This window comes from Chaetodon trifascialis, chromosome 7, assembly GCF_039877785.1.
Source record: "Chaetodon trifascialis isolate fChaTrf1 chromosome 7, fChaTrf1.hap1, whole genome shotgun sequence".
NCBI lineage: Eukaryota > Metazoa > Chordata > Actinopteri > Chaetodontiformes > Chaetodontidae > Chaetodon > Chaetodon trifascialis.
This window is the reverse complement of record NC_092062.1, coordinates 10,546,573-10,565,226: the sequence shown is the minus strand read 5'-3', so window position 1 is coordinate 10,565,226 and position 18,654 is coordinate 10,546,573. Positions and strand designations below refer to the sequence as shown.

Genomic DNA, 18,654 nt, shown 5'->3' with positions numbered 1-18,654 from the left:
GACACTTAATGTTATACTCACAGAGGCTCTGTGTCGTTACTTTGCCTTCTTCAGGTGAGTCGACAAGTATCACAGTGCAACTGTCCCAAGAGGTTCCAAGTGGAGCAAATAAGTGCCAATAGATACAGGGTGAGTCAATTTTAAGACTTTAAGAAAATATTAAAGCAGTTATTACATTTACTTCTCTGAATTCAAGTGGCCACACACAAAGTGATATGGTTTACGTTTCCTGTTTGTTTGGAATTAACATGTGATACCTGGGTGATTGGAAAGAACATGGCCTACAGTGATATCTTGAATATGCAGGAAGACGTGTGTCAAAAACTATTACTTGCAACACCTATTTTGTCTGTTTGCTGCAGTTTGGAGATTCCCAGCAGTTGCGGATGGTTCGTATCCTGCGCAGCACTTTGATGGTCAGGGTGGGAGGGGGCTGGACTGCTCTAGATGAGTTCCTGGTCAAGAATGACCCCTGCAGAGGTCAGTACACTACGGTACTCTTAACTTCCAATAAGCAAACTAATTGCTGCAAACTATATTTTCTCAACACAATGACAAGCTATTATTACTGTAGTATGACAAGTTCACAACACTTTGTTTCTTTTTTTTTTTTTTTGTTTCCTGTGAATATTATCTAATATTATCTTGTCAATATTTATACATACATATATAGACATATATATATATATATTTATTGACTTGTATTGGCAATCTTGCATCAATTATTTATGTAGATGTTGCCTATCATTACTGGAGGGTCTACTATAAATTCCACTCCTTTTTTTTTTTACAATATTCTATTAAATTTCCCTGCTGTGTCTCTGACAGTGAAAGGCAGGACCAACCTGAAGATCAAGGCCAAGTACTTGTCCCCTGCAGGAAGCTCCTCTAAGGGTTTGGCTGTCAGCAGGTCTAACTCAAGCCTCAGCCTGTACAGCAGTGCCTCTGCCCCCACCAGCCCCATGACACGCAAGGCAAGACAAAAAACTGTATGCAGTTACAACAAGCTGCAACAACATCCTGATTTTTTTAATGGAAATTCATTTTTCTACATGTAGTGTTTTAATATTCAAATATCATGACCGCACATTTTTTATTTACATGTAAGGCACATATTTCAGTGCAACCAGTTACACTCTTCCTAACTGCAAAGTCTTAACATTAACTTATCACAATGCAGAATCGTATCCTACATAAAATTAATACTGAGACAACAACAACACAAACTGAGTTTTCTTGAATGTGCTTTTAAGGAACATAAAAAAAAAAAAAAAAAACTACATGTAGCAACTTTTCATATGGACTTTGTGATATTTTCCAATTGAAATGTCTTAATCTAATTAGTCTAACATGTCTTTAGGCATTACTCCGCAGAAGTTTCTCAGGTGACCGCTGCATTCGACCCAGGAGCTCCATTGCTGCTTTGGGGTCTGATCTACAGTTTATCACAACAGGGGAGGACAATTCTCCCTCGCCATCAGGTCAGCCAACCACCTCAGTTATTTTGAAGGAAATTTGCTTTGTCATGCGTTCTGCAGAATTTTATTTTTCACTGGATGCGAAAACACGAAAAGGACTTACAGCTTGAGCTGCTGAGTTAACTCTCTGCCCTGTCTGTTTTAATTCTTGTGCATTTTCTAGAAGAAGCTGAGAGGTTACCCACATGATTTCCTCTTCCCCTGAGCACCAGATGTATGCTGCAGTGCTGAACCCAAACACAGCCTTGGCGCCCCAAAACGGAGTGATGAGCAGAAGTAACCTGATAGAGGGGCCAAAAAACAACGCTTCTGTCACATCTGAAAAGCCTGCACTGACAGAAAAGTACCGCAAAGGTCAAACGAGGTGATGCTGAAGGGTCTTTAATTCTGAGAAATGTGTTTGAAGATCATGTGTTCTCTGCGTGGACATCTAGGAGGTCAATCCAGATGCAAGACAAAGATTTTTTTGTCCCTTGTTGAATTTTATACAGTAGTATCTGATTGCATAGTGAATAGGAATCATAAAGTTCTGCATGGATGCTTATTGCATGTACACAGAACCTTGCTTAAATCAGATTTAGTTTTTTTCCAGCTTGTTATTTTATTTTATTTTATTTTTTGGTTGTAAAGATGAGCAAACGGTAACAGAAACCAAGTGATTAAATGTGACATACAGCAAGAACACATTTGTAAATGGTATGTAAAGGTGTTGTACTGCTTGATTGCTCCAACTAGCATCCAAAAATACATATACCAAAACCTTAAGTATGTGAATGGTACAGTAAACTGTCCCTCAACTTTGTGATATTTTTGTTTTTATTTCATCCCATGAAGATGACATTGATGGCAGGGCCACACTGTTTTTGTCTTTTACCTTTTTGACACCGTGTTTTCAGAAAATTATGTATTTTTATTGTTCTTTATTGTAAGGATGTTTTAAACACTGGAGATTGTGTAATGAACAATGCACTGATGTATGACAGGTCATTGTTGATTTGTAGAGATTATTTTCTCAGGATTGGTTTTGCCTTTGGATGTTTGTATTTCTATGGAACGTTACTGTGAAAATGTAGATGTTTTGTTTTCTTTATAACTCTGTACTTCCTGGGAAAGTTTTATTTAGCACATTGTTTTCATAAAAATGCACTTTTTCTGTGTCCAACTACTGTAATTAAGTGGGAAATTTGGCAGTTGTCATGAGTAAGAGAATTAACATTTCATGAGAATGCACTGGCAGTGATGTCTGGTTGAGCAGTGTAGTTTTTTTCAGTGAAATCTCCCCTTTAGTTTCCTTGTTTTGTCTTTCCAAAAGAAGTATTCTTTTTAATTTTCTATATTTCTGCCTTGATGTTTTTTTTTTTCTTTCTCTGACCTCCAATCCATTAAGAAATTCTTTTCCTGATTCGATTATTCTACTTTAAAAGGTGTTTAAGAAACATGTAAGACACAAAATGCGTTCCCACCAGCGCTTATTCCTGATCCTGGATATACCAATATGCATCGTTTCAGCAAAAAATACTGAAATGCATTTTCCCTGAGAGAAGAACAACTGCAGCTCCAACATCATGTGCAGTAGCACAGGCTGTTCAGTGTTGCACTGAGCCTGGTTTCACTCTGGTTTCATGACAGAGCAGTTAATACTTCATAATATGTTATCAGCTGTGTAAAGTTACTGTATTTGTATGTGTAAGTTTGTACTAGATCCACCTGAGATTGAAGACAGTAGCTTATGTACCTAATTACATTTGGTCTATGCAGTTGTCAAAAGGATTTTTTAAAGTCAAAAAATGTTTTTACATGATAAAATACTTGTTCCTCTTGGACTCAATGTGTTGATGTTGGAGAAGGCTGAAAATTTACTGTACTGTAAAAATACAAAGGCCAGATTTCACTTCTATTGCTATGCATCCTAATCTTTCTGTACTGTAAATGTTTCTATACCCAGCACTCATTCTGATGTCTAATTTAGAGGAACTGTAGATGAATATCACTACTAATTTTACGTCCACTTGTATAAAAAATAAATCTTTTTGTAATAGAAATGAAACTATTTGTCATGATCTTTACCCCTTTTGTATTACACAGAGCTGCGTTCAAGTGCTATTTTGCCAATTCTCTGTGGGTTCACAGCAATGAATGAGCCCTTACATCACACACTGACATTGGATCCATTCTTATTATAAAGATATTTGATAGCAGCGTCAACCACTAGCTAACCAAACATAATGTTTCTGCTATGCTGAGAAAGGAAAGATTACCATGCAAACAATCTAATTATTTTCTCTGCTATGAAATACTTGTCTAATTCATGGTGAGGTGAAGGTGAAGCTGTCTCGCACATTATGGTACAAAGTCTGATAAATGAGCACCCAAATATAAAGTTGAAAGAATATGTCACCAGTCATCATAACAACAGAATAAGGATAAAGGTCAGGTGCACATACTCTTGTGTTTGGTATCTTATTAAATGATAAGTTTTCAGAGGCAGAAATCCTATCTGTGGAGGCCCAGCTCCAGCTGCCCTCCTGTTGATGTCTAACAAGTGAATCTTTCAGACTTGCTTTCACCGTACACGCAGTGCCAAAAACACAGACTTATTTGTTTAAACACAGAGCCCAGCAGTTTTGAGAAAGAAAGCAGAGTATTGTAGTTCTACACAAACATTCACCCTGACTCCAGGTCATAGGAGTGCCTGCACAGTCCTGAGGCCTTATCAAAATAACAATGTCCTGTGACTGGACATCAGCAAGCTTTGCTCCCGAATATATACGCTTATGATGAAGTTATTTCTTTGAGTGTACCAGAGCAAAGGGGTTGTGCAATCAGCAGATATCATTTGAACTGAACAGTAGACATGTCTTTGGTGATTTTGAGCTTCTCATCCTGTGACATATTGTATTTTACCTATGCATCCTGACTGCATGCTACAGCCAGACAATATCCATGTTCAGCACCCCTTGGTATAGACTCTTTAAGTCAGTTGAACTCTACTGGAAGGGTGAACACCATTGGTCCAATCTCCCAATCAAATCTTTTTTTTCATTCAGTAAAGGTGATAATTTTATAATGATTTGCAGTGACTCTTCCCTTTGAAGATATGGTAACATTAGTCTTCCATTCAACAAATTGTGAATGGGAAATCAAGCGATAATTTGCTGGACATGAGTTAATGGTACAAGGTACCTTTTGGGGAAAAACCATGGTCCATACCTGTACAGACGCAGCTGAGATGTTCAATTCTATTCTATTTCACAAGTATCTTCATAAATACTGAGGTCACACTGCAGATCCAGAACTTTAAAATTAATCAAGATAGGCACTAATACACCCACTTAGCAGAGAGTATGTTGAATTAAATAGCATTTGTCAGAAGAACAACAGAATTTCATGTCAATTTAAAGTAACTGCAAAGGGGAGTTGTATGACAGATTATATGATTGCACTTTTCAGTAGTTTTGTTTGTGAAGGACATTAGAATAGTTAACAAATAAACCTGGTTGTTTTTATTTGCCTTACTGACTGTGAATTGCATGAACACTTGTTTGGACTCTCTTTACCCACGTTCTTGGATTCCAGTTTGTTTTACTCCCTGCCGACCAGTTTTACATGTCACCTGTTGTCTATCACCCAGTAAGTCCTCCCAATACTCAGTGAGGGTTTTGTGTACTGAAGGTGTCCATCCTGGACTTCATTATGGCAGTGGGAAGTGCAGTCTCTGAGTGACTCCAGCCCAGTTCTTGCTGACAGTTACAGCTTGTTTTAGGATTTGGAAACTTTTATAGACATTTCATTCACAACTACAGCTCCATTGCTTCTCCTCTCGATGTGCTCACTTGTCCAGGAAACAGATTCCAGTGGACCCCAGCTGTAGAACCAGCCTTTCAGACCCAGAAACAACAGTTTTGTTCTGCGCCTATCATCACTCTCTCAGACCCCAAACAGCAGTTCATGGTCAAGGTTCATGCTTCACATGTTGAGGTGCTGTCCTATGACTCTGAAAATAAAGTTTACCCCTGTCCTTTCTTTTCCAGAAACCTTTAAGAGGAACTATGACATGGGAAACTGTGAACTATTACCCCTCAAACTGGCCCCTAGAGGAATTAAGACATTAGCTGGAGGGGTTGGAACAGCCATTTGTTGTCTGGACTGACCACGACAACCTAGAACATATCTGCTCTGCAGAAAGACTCTTTTCTATCAATTTAACTTCTCCATCTCTTGATGCCCAGGCTCTAAAAATGACAATCCGGATCCTCTGTCCTGATTGTTTGATCCTGATGCCCTCAGGACTCTCAGATCTCAATCCATCATTCTGAATGATGTCTGAAGGGAACACAGTCATTCTCTTCGCCGTTGATTGTTTTTCAAAGATAGCTCATACGCCAAGGAGATGGCGAGGGTTGTGTTTAACGTGTTCCTTCTCCAGGACATAGTTTCAGATGGTGGTCTGCAGTTCATGTCCTGCTTCTTGGACTTCAGTGTTTTTGTGCGAGCCTTACATTTGAATCTTTTTCGAGTTCTGTCCATCACACTGAGGTTACATTTTTACAGTGTGTATAAAAACTGTTATTTCAAGATCAGGCATCTTTCTTGCAGGACAATGTAAATAGCTTGTTATTAGAAATGCATCTCATTATGTAGACCACTTGAGTGACTGATCTCACACACACTTTTGATGTCATTTAAATTGATATATTCGCTAAATGTGGTGTATAACTTGAAAAATTACAAAGGGTAATTAGTGAAAAAGTACAATTTAGTTAAGTTGAACAGAAATATTTTTTTTGGAACAGGCAAGCACAGAATTTTAATTAACGTTTGGTTGGAACAACCAGTCCACAGTAAAAATTTGTTAAAAACTTAATCCCATATCCTGGAGAGCTCAAATCATTTTAATTGACTGTTTCAAAAGTAATTTACTTTATTGTGACAGGAAACATGTGGTACAAGGCACTGCAGAAGTGGATGAAAGGGCATTCAAATGAAATACCATGAAGTTAGTGCTCAACAGGAGTCATTCATTTGGGCTGGAATTCATGCTGAACAAAGCCAGACTGACCCCAACCAAACACCCACTCAGAGAGCACAGAAAGCTGTCCAAAGTCATCTTCTGGTTGGCTAAACTGCCCGCCCTACAAAACCACCATGCTCATGGAGTAGACTCATCGGACTCTGTATGTTCCCTTTACCTACCTTCTTGGCAACATTTTCTAAGCTCTCTTTCCTCTATCCATCCTCTATACTTTTATTTCCTCCCTCTTTCCTCATTCCCTTCCTCAACCCACCCCTGCTGCTAAGGACTTTGGTTCTCAAACTGGACCACTGGCTCAGCCCTCTGCTGTCACATGACACAGATTCAGAGATCCAGAGTTGTAAAGTACAAAGCACTCAACTCCATGTGCATGCAAACTCTCCAGACAGAAACATCACAAGGCCAAAGGGGTGTTATGCGTCTGAACAGAGCAACTCTCAGCTTACACACTGCACTTGTGTAACTTCTCACCAGAACAGACTCCAGGCTTGCATTCCCACAGGCAGGTAGGTGGTATCTTGTTTAATTTAGAATGATGAATAGAGGTAATTTAAAGTGCTGAGGAGAGATCAGACAGTTTACAGTGTTTTATAAGTATAAGGTCTTGTGCTTAGCAACTGTCCTCATCTCTCATCTACCCCAACTCAACCAACCCAGCTCCATGAGTCTGCATTTATCTCAGTAAAAATGCATTGTGCAATACCTATAGATAGGTAGATATAGATATAAAATCTAAACCTGTTAACATATAGTGTTCTGTAGCCATCTTCTATATAACATGGTTCCTCTGACATCCTTAACCCTGTCCAGGCCGATATCAGTCCTCCTATTTATGGCTAATAACCTTGAAAAAAGGTACTGCTTTGACTGTCAACAATATTATCACCCATTCAACTGAGCTTGCAGAAGGGCATTCTGGTTTATTTCTTTGTATATATAATTTGTGCTTGCTCCTTTTATAAATGCCATTTATTAAAATCAGGAATTATTTCAACAATCAAAATTTTGACCTGATGGTGCAGGATGAAACTTTAAAAGATGACAACATTACACTTCAACCGACATGACTGTGTGCACTAATTTCTTGGCAATTCATCTAAAAGTTGGGAAGACTTTTTGCTCAAAACCAAATTTTGTCAACCTCATGGTGGCATTAGAGGCAGACTTATTCTGTGTGAATTGTGAATGTCTGTACCAAGTTTTATGGAAACCATTTAATAGTTTCTGAGATATTTCAGTCTGAAACAAAGTGATGGGCCAACTGTCTAACGTCTAACAACATCCCTAGCGTGGTTAAAACGCATGTGCACATTGTCCCCTGTGTCGGCCACACTGACAGCCAGCTCATCCAGCAAGTTTAGGAGGAGGGGTCAAATAAGCCGATAGGGCTTTTTGGTGGTCAGTTGTGGATCCTCCTACAGGATGGGCTCCTCACTTACATCTTTGCTATCACAGACTGAGGTATAAAAAAGTATCCTGGCTTGCTGTGACAGCAGAATTTTCATCAGTAGCAGTCTGGTAAGCTCGCACTTCTGTTTAATTCGTGAGGTAATGATGCAGGGTAGACAGAGGAGACCCAGCCTTTGTAGCCCCAGCAGTCATTCCACTGAGCTGAGGGTATAGCATACTAAAGGTGGTACTTGGAGGAGGCAACCAGACACCCTGTGGAACTTTTGAAGTTACCTCCATCACCACTTTCTTTGGGTTGAGATGTTCAGGGCCAAATGCTTCTGGCCTCTGCTCTATCAGGCTCCTGGTGTACCTCTGAGTAATGCTGGTGGTTTTAAGATATCTGTAGTTTAAGACCATGTTTACACTTCTACCTACTTTTAACTTGAGAACACTACTGGGACATTACAACACCTGCACTTTGCCAGACAGTAAGTGTGTGTCAAATGTGGCTGATGAGCAGTGTTGGCCTAAGGAGTTGTCATATTCAGGATGTTTAAAACAAACATCATATTGTATGTTCTCGATGATTTGAATTGTAATTCTTAACTGCACTGGTGTGTGTGTGCTGTTGAAGTTGAAGTTGATAAACTGGTCTTTTTAGCTGAGAAGTTGTATTCATATCAAAAATGATTGTCAAACTAGATATGCGAAGCTACATGCAATGCACTTCAGGCACAGTGAGTGACTCAGCATAAAAATACACAGACAGGGCCAGAGGAGTAGAAGGAAAGTCAACATGCTGTATCCAATATCTAGTAAAAAATTTTGAGCTCTAGACAAGACTGAGCGTGACACCAAAAGTTGCCTCACCATTCTCTCTCACACTGCAGCCTGTGTGTTTAAAGAAGGGCAAGCGACAAGGTCGTATGCTGGTTGGGGGAGGGAACAGGAAGAAGAGGAGCTGTTCTCACTGAGCCCTCCCCCTTCACTCTCTTCCCTCCTATTGCTGAGCTCCTAGGCACTCAGAGAGCGCATGGTTTTCAGATTTTGAAACCACGCTCCAATAGAAGGACGATCAAGTGTCATGGTGGTGCAAGATATGTGCGCATGTGCAGTCCCTCCCTTTGCAAGTGCAGCAGGCACGGAAGCAGAATCTAAGCCTGTAGCAACTGTGTTTGTGTGGGCAAGAAAAGGGGAGGGAATGCACACACTTTAGGCTGATGTAACAGATATAAATGTGAGCACAATGGACTGACTGCTTTTGAATGGAAAAGAGGGAAGAAAGCAGTTTCTTCCTGGCTTTGATCTGAGCAAGGTAAGATGATATATTCAGACACCTTCTAGTACTGTGGATTTTATGTATGAAGAAGGTAAGGATTATAGGATCGTGGAACCCAAGGCTCAACCCCTCGTTCATTTACTTCCGTTACAATGTTGAAAGTGGATGTTGAAAAAAATGATGAAAGGGGACCACGATGCTTGGGCAGTTTTAGATCTGGAAACAGAAACAGGAAGTATTATCACGTTTACCTCACTTGGTCAGCATATTCAGCAATACTGCCTTGTTTCTAAATATTACTGATACACATGACTGTTGTTTTCTTTGAGTTTAGTACAGGATATTATGTATATTATTTCTTTGACACTGTCCCATTAAAACACACCAGAAAACCTTGGAATTAACAATATGCCGGTGTGTTAGTATAGTGTAAATGAAAGTTTCCTATTTGTTCATGGTTTACATTTGAGTCCTTCACAATGACCGCTGTGATGGAGTTTTATTACACAGCTTCATTCCCCTTCACAACCATTCCCCTCTGGTGCACTTGTCTATGCCATGACCGTATGGTGTTTTATACGGGAGCAGTGTGTCAGTATGTGAAAGGTCAAGCATCCCATGTGAGAGAGGGATAGAATAAGAGGCAGAGTTAAGGGAGACTGGGAAGGTCATTCCTAGCCACATGACCATGCTTTTGTGCTGTGTAAAAAATCTGTGACATTCATATTGATATATTATACTTATTTAACAGTGTACTATGCTTATTTATTGAAACATTCTGTTTCCTCTTGATATTTTTGCCATAATGTAGTAAGCAAGCATCATCCTCAAAACACTGTCAGTATTGAACATTCAATAACTATTGGATGAACTGGCATGAATTTTATTTGACATTCTTGTTCCCTTCAGGATGAATTGTACAACTTCCCCATCCTTAACCCCTACTATCTCATCAAGCGTCATCATTGTGTCAATATTTTAATTTGATGGCGAAATATCTGCAAAAACTATGACATTCCCATCAGCCTCGATTAGATTTTGTGTTTTAGTGTCAATATCATGTGTCCACATGCTAAACTATCAGATGATAAACATGGTAAACATCACTGTATAGCAGCCTTTCAATATTGTCATTTTGAGTGCCATGTTAGCATGCTGACATTAGCACTTACAGTAGCTGAAAGTGCAGGAACTTTAGTTTTATTAAAAAACCCTACTTTTTACTTTTTTTTTGGTAAAGATTCAGTAAGTTGTTGCACTCTCCTGTTAAATAACTGTCCAATGTTGTCTCTGTATTTCAAATTGTGTAGATCTACGTTTCCTGATTTACCTCATTCCATCATCATCACTCCATCATGTCGCTGCTGACTCACGTGCTGGCATGCCTATTTGGTATGGGCTCCTGGGTGGCGATCAACGGGATGTGGGTGGAGCTCCCCCTGGTCGTCCCGGAGATCCCAGAGGGCTGGTATCTGCCATCCTACCTCACAGTCCTCATCCAGATGGCCAACATAGGTCCGCTCTTCGTCACTCTGATGCACCGCTTCCGCCCAGGGTTGCTAGATGAGCGGCCAGTCATCTACTGCATTGTAGGCCTGGGGATCATCGCTACATTCCTGCTGGCTTTCTTCTGGAGGCACACAGTGACAATCGGGGGATCTTTGCACAGTGTGCCCCTGCTGTTGCTTAGCTTCCTGCTCTCTGTGGTGGACTGCACCTCCTCTGTAACCTTTCTGCCTTTCATGATGCGGCTGCGTCCACAGTATCTCACCACGTACTTCGCAGGTGAAGGTCTCAGTGGTCTGGTGCCTGCAGTGGTGGCTCTGATTCAAGGTGTTGGTGTAGTCCACTGTCAGAATGCCACTTTGGCTGACACAGCCAACAAAACCGCTGATAATGCCACTTTGGATGGCAGTGCAATGCTAAAAGCTGTCTATCAGCCAGCTAAATTCTCTGCGCAGGTCTTCTTTTTGTTCCTCAGTGCCATGATGGTTGTATGCTTAGTAGCCTTCATCCTCCTCAACCATTACCCAGCCGTGGCTCGAGAGAGAAATAATGACCTGTACTTCAGTGATGATCTGGCCACAGGGAAGAGAGAGCAAGGTCTGTCTCTGCATGCTCAGACTCCAGAGCAGAAGCCTATGATCAGTCCCCTGGAAGCTGTCAGGAGGGAACCCAGGAGCTCTTTTGGGAGGGGGACATATAGCAATCTCGAGGTGTTGTTCATCTTCATCTCGCTGGCTTGGGTCAATGCTCTGACCAACGCTGTGCTGCCTTCAGTCCAGTCTTACTCCTGTCTGCCTTACGGGAACAAGGCCTACCATCTAGCTGCCACCATGGCAGCTGTTGCTAACCCAGTAGCCTGCTTCATCGCCATGTTTATGCCCATTAGGTAAGCATGATTAGTTTTACCATCTCTTTACATGAAATGAGCATTTTATTTAAAGGCATTTTTTTTCTGTCTGTGCAAGAATGGATGGGCTCCGTTACACTGTAGAGTGTAGAGGTCACACCTCAAAGTTCACACTAACTGTTTTACAAAGCAAAGTGGTTAAGTGTAACTGTTGTGCTCAGTTTTACCACTTGCATCATTTTTTGTCTCCAGGTCTCTCATCTTCATGGGTTTTTTGACCATGATTGGGACAGGATTTGGGGCTTACATCATGGCCATGGCTGCTCTTAGTCCCTGCCCCCTGCTGGTCCACAGTGCCTCTGGAACTGTAGTGATAGTAAGACTTTTTCTTCTCATGACTTGATAAATAAAATAAAGATATTTTAATTAGAAGTGCAAATTATAAAGCACACTTTTTTTAAATCTCATATTCTGAAAGTACAACCCACCTGTCATAGTCACATGTGCATTCAGATTTGTTCTAATTTGGGAGTGTTGTGTGATTGGCAGCTTTTAAGATCAAGTCACTTCAACTCAGTTCTGTCTGACATGATTAAGACAATACTGTCAAATCATGTTTGTCTTACAGTTATGAATACATGAATTTTCCCAGACGTGTTGAATCAAGTGTATATCAGCTGGGGCTCTTTTAAAGGGTTGCATTACACTGTCAGCCCCTGTATCTGCTACCAATGACTTTTGTCATAGCATAGTGACACTTGATGAACAATCATGCAGCTATAAAACTCCCAATCAATGGGCTCACACACTCCTAATAGCAAGTAAACAGGGATCAATTAGCAAGCGAGTGTGCTTCTCGTTGGTTGGGTCGATTTTTGTGTTATGAATATATTATATCCTCTGTTTGTATCACAAATAACAACATTTATATTGTGTTTTTTTTTTCTAAACAGAGCTATAAAGTGCTTAACAGTAAAGCAGAGTAAACAATAAATAATGCTAAAATAATGAGATTGATTTTAAAACTAGTAGTGGTGAGTAGCAAACAAAAAATCCCCCCAAATAGTTAAAATAAAATGCAATAAGATGTTTTAAGCACCAAATTATTGATTGGTGTTTCAGTTATCATGGCCTGATGACTGCAGCCAAACACAGCAGCAGCTTTTTTAAACAGCTGGTAGTACTTCCAAAAGAGAGGAGGAACTAACTGGTGAACTGATTCAGTTATGAAAACCTCTTGTCCCAACCTGATGGCAAATCACTGAAAGCCACTGCGCTAGCTGTTTAACAAGTACGAAATCTCAGATCATTGTAATATCTCATTTTCACCTCTGCTGTGTTGCAGGTGCTGACCTGGATACTGTTTGTCCTGACCCTGTCCTACGTGAAGGTCATCATTGGCGTGATTCTTAGGGATGAGGGCCACAGTGCCCTCGTGTGGTGTGGGGCTGTAGTGCAGTTGGGCTCTATGGTTGGTGCTGTATCCATGTTCCCATTGGTCAGTGTCTACGGACTTTTCAAGTCAGGTGATGCTTGCAACACCAAATGTCCAATGTAGTGAGTATGTTTAAGTGAAACACTGCTGTACAACACTGAAATTTGCCCTTATTTTAATAGCACTAAACTCATTGCAGTCATGAGCTTTACATACAGTATTTGTTTCAACAGAGCTGAGAGGTCACAGCTATCTATCTACAACAGTATCACTCCCTGATGTTGTTTAATAGATTTGCTCTTATCAGAATCAGATGGTAGATTTATGTTTTGTATAGTGTATTTAAGAGTTCTACAAAAATACATTGTCAGTGTGTGTGCAACACCATATTGTTGCTGAGCATATTCTACTTCCTTCTAAATTCAGAGGTCAAAGCCAGTTTACTTGAACTGTTAATATTATGTGAAAGTATAATTGATTGATGTTGCTTTTCTAAGAACTTATGGTACTGTAGGCTTTAAACGTGCCTTAATTAAAGACACTGAAAGATTAGTGCTTTTTTGTGTACATGGCTGTTTAGCATCATAACTTGCTTTGTATGTGTTACCTAAGTGCAGAAACTGTTCAACAACACCAAATAAAACACTTGTTTTATTGTTGCCTCTAAGTGCATTATACTACAAATCCTCTTAGTCATACCCCTTATTCTAACCTAGCTTGGGTAGAAAGCCTTATCCTGGGGACAGGGGCAGAAAGTATCAGATCAGGGTCAATGCCAATGCACATAGGGCAGTGTGTGTGTCACATGAGGACTCACCTGCCTTATGGGGACAAAATGCAGGTCCCCTTAATGTAAATCATTAAATTTTAGTTTGTTTTGAGCATGAATTTGACAGGTGGACAGTTCTTACAGAATAGCACCTTCAGTAGATCTCTATTCCATACAGATGCTATATCTTTGTATATACTAGTGCATTAACAATTGCATATTTATAGATACAAGAGGAAAGGCCAGATGAACAAGCCATGTGCTGACAGTGGATAATTCAAAGGTACTTCACAGCTTGGTGTAGCAGTGTAATTGATAAGACAATTCGAAGTCAATTTCTATTTAAGCTATAAAAGCATTTTTTTCTTTATAATATCTGAAAGGTAATGTATTCCTCTGGTTTGCCATTGAAAAAAGTGGATGTCTTTCACAATTTATCATGAAATATCGGTGTATTGTAGTTACTGCTTATCAATAAAATATCATTGTCTTTAAATGATGTGCCATTGAACAACTAGTTAGCGTTGGTAGTCTGCACATCTTTGAACTCAACACTAGATGTCACTGTATGATTAAAAGACCTTCATGAGGAACTGAGTCTGCTGCACATAGTAGCTGCAGTCAAGCTTCAAGATTCATGTAATGCTGCAGTTTTAATCTGCAGGGCTAAATTAAATTTCTGTATTTAGATAATTCTGAAAAATAACTTAAAATTTGTTTTAAGAAGTCACATTTGCTAAATGATTCAATATAAACAGATTTAACTTGATAAAAAACTGAGCATAAACAGAAACTTCTCAGCCTTACAGTATATTGGGCTTTTCCAAATGTGTAGAGAAATTGCTCAACCTCACTTTAGGAGTGATGCACGTCTCTGGGGTGTTTGCCCAGGTCGTGTCTGCATCATATCCTCCTCACACTAAATCAGAGAGAGTCTTATCTGTGTGTGTGTGTGTGTGTGTGTGTGTGTGTGTGTGTGTGTGTGTGTGTGTGTGTGTGTTTATCCTTCCTCCAGTCCACTGGGACAAATAGGAATGAGGAACTCATGGCTAGTCAGAGTCTGATTCAGATCCCAGTGGTTCCTCAGAAAACATCTGGGGTCATCATCTCCTGGTGTCTCATACTTCACCTATTTCCCTTATCTCTCCCCGTAGTTTCTATGACTTATGGTGTGCTGAGTTTAAAAGCTGCAAACCTGTTTGGAATGATTTAGCAACAGGTAACTCTCTCAGTATGGAGAAGCATTCAAGATTAGGTCCATTTTACTATGTTTGTCTGAAACTGTCAAATAAAAACATTTTAAGCATTGTGAAATGATCCAAGTGTACTGAGAGTCAGACAGGTGGACATGCTGCCCAGTATGAAAGTCGGTGGCAGGATGACACAAGTAACACAATGAGAGAAAGGGGGGGGCTGCATTCTTCCTTATCTCCTTGAAATGTCTTTGTCTTCTTGGCCTTCAGTCCAACTATTTTGATATCACCTTTTCCCCAAGCTCCCTGTCTTCCTCGATTCATGCATATGGCAGACTTTGTGACCGTAATTTCAATTTAAAACACATGAGGGGAAATCCTAGCCCGCGCTGCTCTTTAATGGGCCGTCATGGGATTGGAGTATGCAGAGAATGATTGAATTTTGTGAGAAGGCCAGGAACGATCAAGTCTCGCCTTCCGTTATGCAATCGACCATTCCCCTCTCACAACGCGACGTCTGGTAAAGCCTAGAGGAGCAGGCGGGGGGCTAAGGGCTGGAAACCTTAACGTCTAGACCAAACGAGAGAAAAATATTTTTTCTTCTGAATGACTCATGACTATATAAAAGAAAAAACTGGGCTATCTTATATAAAAAAGAGCCAAATGAGATGTGATCCACCACATCAAATGCAGAGATGTTGAATTGGGCTACTTTTAATGGTTGTAAATGAGTCTTTTTACACTGTAATGCATGACATCCTATATTTCCTCACAGATGGAAACATATGGATTCTATACAAAGCCTGCCATACTGTTTTATTTATATGATTGTGTCATGTCTGTTTTTTTCCCTCAACTCTCTCAACCTGCCTGGCCTTTTTGACAATGTTAAGATAAAAACTGTGTGACTCCAAGGCATTGAAATTACCACTTTGTGCAAACTTTTTCACACCCACTGCGTTGGATTACACCACCGCGATATATCCTCTCAATGAAGCAAGGGAGACTACCTTTCCCGTTAAGTCCATTATATTCAAATGGGCCATGTCTTTTTCTTTTTTCTTCTTTGCAACAAGACATAAAGTAATCAAAAGTTAAAAGCAAACACTCAAGGAGGCACTTAGCAAAAAAGAAAAGCTTTTATGATAAAACATTCATATACAGTGCAGGAGACAGGTAATCTTTGAGGATGATAGGGTTGTCTTGTGGTCAGTTTCAGTATAGTATGGCTTGGGGAGCCTTGTAGATGAATGCTCCTAATAACATCCCCGCCCACCCATCATCCAGCGGACCATCCAGGCAAAACAACTAATACCTGAGAGTATTTCTTCAGTGGTGTGAAGTATGCCTTAAAGAGCTGTTGGAGGCTGCAGTAAAGTAGGGTTCATTACCTTGACAGACTGATGACAGCTAAGACTCTCCGAGATGCTCACGCACACACTCACACACATGCATAAATATTGAAGTAATGGCTAAATAATTTGACATCAGTACTCATTGTGATGTGAATGTACACACAGCAGGATTTTTTATATAATTCAGAACACCTGAGCTACAGGCTGAAAAGGAAATACATCAGTTTTTTCTGGAGCTCTAAAATGTAAGATGGCTTTCTTCCAAGCTTGCCGAATGTGAGTATAATGTGATAGTGGTAAGTTGGGTGCTGGTATTTTTGTTACTTATAAACAGAGCCAGGCTAGCTGTTTTCCAGTCTTTGTGCTAAGCTAAGCTAACTGGTTGCTGGCTGATGCCTCATGTTGACGTCACAGAAATGAGAGTGGTATCGATCTTTTTATCTAACTCTCAGCAAGAAAGCAAATAAGCCACTTTCCCAAAATGCCAGACTATTGCTTTGATAATCTGGGTTCAAATGAGTGCATAACGACTACAGCTTCTTGTATTGAAGTCAATATTTATAGACCATGTCCAATTTGTGGTTTCACATTTTTGATTACCATTCCTCCTTCTATTTCGATAAATCATAACCAACCCAGTACAAAAAAAAAAAAAAAAAAAAAGTAAGAAACCGCTAAAGCAGCAAACTCTCACTCCCTCATGTCGGGAAGTCAGTTCGCATGGGTTGCGTGTGGGGTCAGCTTTAGGTCACACTGGGCATCCATTAGTGGCCTTATTTAGAGTCTTATTCCTTTAAGAGGAGTGATTGGCCAGCAAAGACAAAGAATCATTACCTTTGCCCGCCCCCTCCCTGCCAGCAGTCAATAATGAGGGATCATTAAAATGAATAGATGGACATTCCCCTTTTCTCCGGATCCTTATTGCAAAATCAGTGTCAGGGGAAATGAAGATTGAGCTTGGAGAAGGCGTCTAAAAGCCTCACAGTGATTGTCGTGAACTCATCTCCAGTGCCAGGCTCCTTTATCTACTGTAAGAGTCTGCACCTGCCTGAACTCTTGACTAGCAAGGGCTTTTACTGTAGCCCATTAAGAGCATCCCTAATGTGTGCTACAATGTACTTCAACATAAACATTCTGCATATGTACCGAATCATTTACAGCAAACAGTGGAAGAATGATTGCTTGGGACGTCTTAGAGTCTTTTTTGATGAAGAAATAGAGCTCTCTTAGTGAACTAGAAAGGGCTCTTGAATGCAGCAACTTTGATGTGGAGAACAGAGAACTCACGTGTTGTGATCATATAAACAGACCCTTAAAGATAATTCTCACTTTTCACATTTCTTAAGTGCAAACATCTGTCCTGCCGCTAAATTTTATAAATCCTTGCACAACATTTCACGCATCACAAAAGAGAGAGCGAATCAAGCTGAATGATTGCAGATGGAGAATAAAAGACGGCACAAGATTTTCCAGGCCCCATCTGGTTGCCTTTCTGAGGGTCTCTTAAAGTGTCTTTTAAAATGGTGATTTGTCTGTGGGTCTGCAATGATGCGACCATGTCAGCGGGTCATCTGCTGGTCCTGTCACATGTGAAACAGTCCCATGAAAGGGGTCCATGTACACCTGTGGAGCCCCAAAACCCCACCCTAAACAGATTAAAAAAACACATGTAAACACATGTTCAAATCCACAGATGGTCCTCGCCTTCCTTCTTTATCATCCTAAAGGTAATTGATAAGACGGTCTGTTTATAGTCATCTGACACATGTTTCTGAAGAAAAAGAAAATCGCAAAAGACTGACTCAAGGGACCAAAAAGATCAAATGTTGAACTGGCTTATTGGACAAAACTATCAAAGGTCCTTGAGTATGGTCAAGCAATTATCTCTTAAAGCATCTCTTAAAGCCACCCCCATGGTTCTCTCAACATGCCCTTCATAACAGAGGTATATTGAGGATTTACTGCCTGCAGATGGCCGATGAGAGACGAGGGCAGGAGCTCCAGCACTGTGCCTATGCACTCACTTTATAAAAGCTCAAATCAAGGGCTCTGTGGGAATACAAAGGGGAAGGAAGCGGGACCGTAAAGACACTATAAATCTGTACAATGAAACTTCTAAGTCGTGCCCTCTGCCAGGTGCTGTGTGCATGTGGACCCTGGGGAGAAAACGGCACGCGCTGCAATCACTATGATCAGAGATTACTTTTTTGCTGTTGTCACCACTGCAGGGATATATATTCTGAGGAAGGCGGTTTGTCTGTCCGTCAGCAAGTCAGGCAGATTATCAGTCAATCAAGCCAATTGATCATTTGGTCAGGCAATCGGTGGAATCCTCATCTGAGTTCAGTCACGGCTGCTGTGTGCATGA

General features: G+C 40.4%; 2 protein-coding genes across 3 annotated transcripts in view; both read left to right on the top strand.

The window, feature by feature from the left end:
• Window positions 1–3,522, top strand: part of LOC139334155 (plectin-like) — a 154,777-nt gene extending 151,255 nt beyond the window's left edge. The window contains exons 72-76 of the mRNA XM_070966917.1: window positions 55–129; window positions 363–480; window positions 829–974; window positions 1,361–1,481; window positions 1,642–3,522. Of these exons, the coding sequence (XP_070823018.1) occupies window positions 55–129; window positions 363–480; window positions 829–974; window positions 1,361–1,481; window positions 1,642–1,667 (486 nt within the window). The 3' untranslated portion in view covers window positions 1,668–3,522. The remainder of the gene's footprint in view (window positions 1–54; window positions 130–362; window positions 481–828; window positions 975–1,360; window positions 1,482–1,641) is intronic.
• Window positions 3,523–6,861: 3,339 nt separating this feature from the next.
• LOC139334416 (riboflavin transporter 2-like) lies at window positions 6,862–13,624 on the top strand. Of its 2 annotated transcripts, none has more exons than XM_070967271.1 (4): window positions 6,862–7,016; window positions 10,492–11,573; window positions 11,787–11,910; window positions 12,880–13,624. In XM_070967271.1, the coding sequence occupies exons 2-4, from the start codon at window positions 10,537–10,539 to the stop codon at window positions 13,090–13,092; spliced, it is 1,374 nt and encodes a 457-aa protein (XP_070823372.1). In that variant the 5' UTR covers window positions 6,862–7,016; window positions 10,492–10,536; the 3' UTR covers window positions 13,093–13,624. The 2 variants fall into 2 exon arrangements, with proteins under 2 accessions (XP_070823372.1, XP_070823371.1); XM_070967270.1 differs by lacking the exon at window positions 6,862–7,016 and adding an exon at window positions 9,029–9,217.
• The last annotated feature ends 5,030 nt before the right edge of the window (window positions 13,625–18,654 follow it).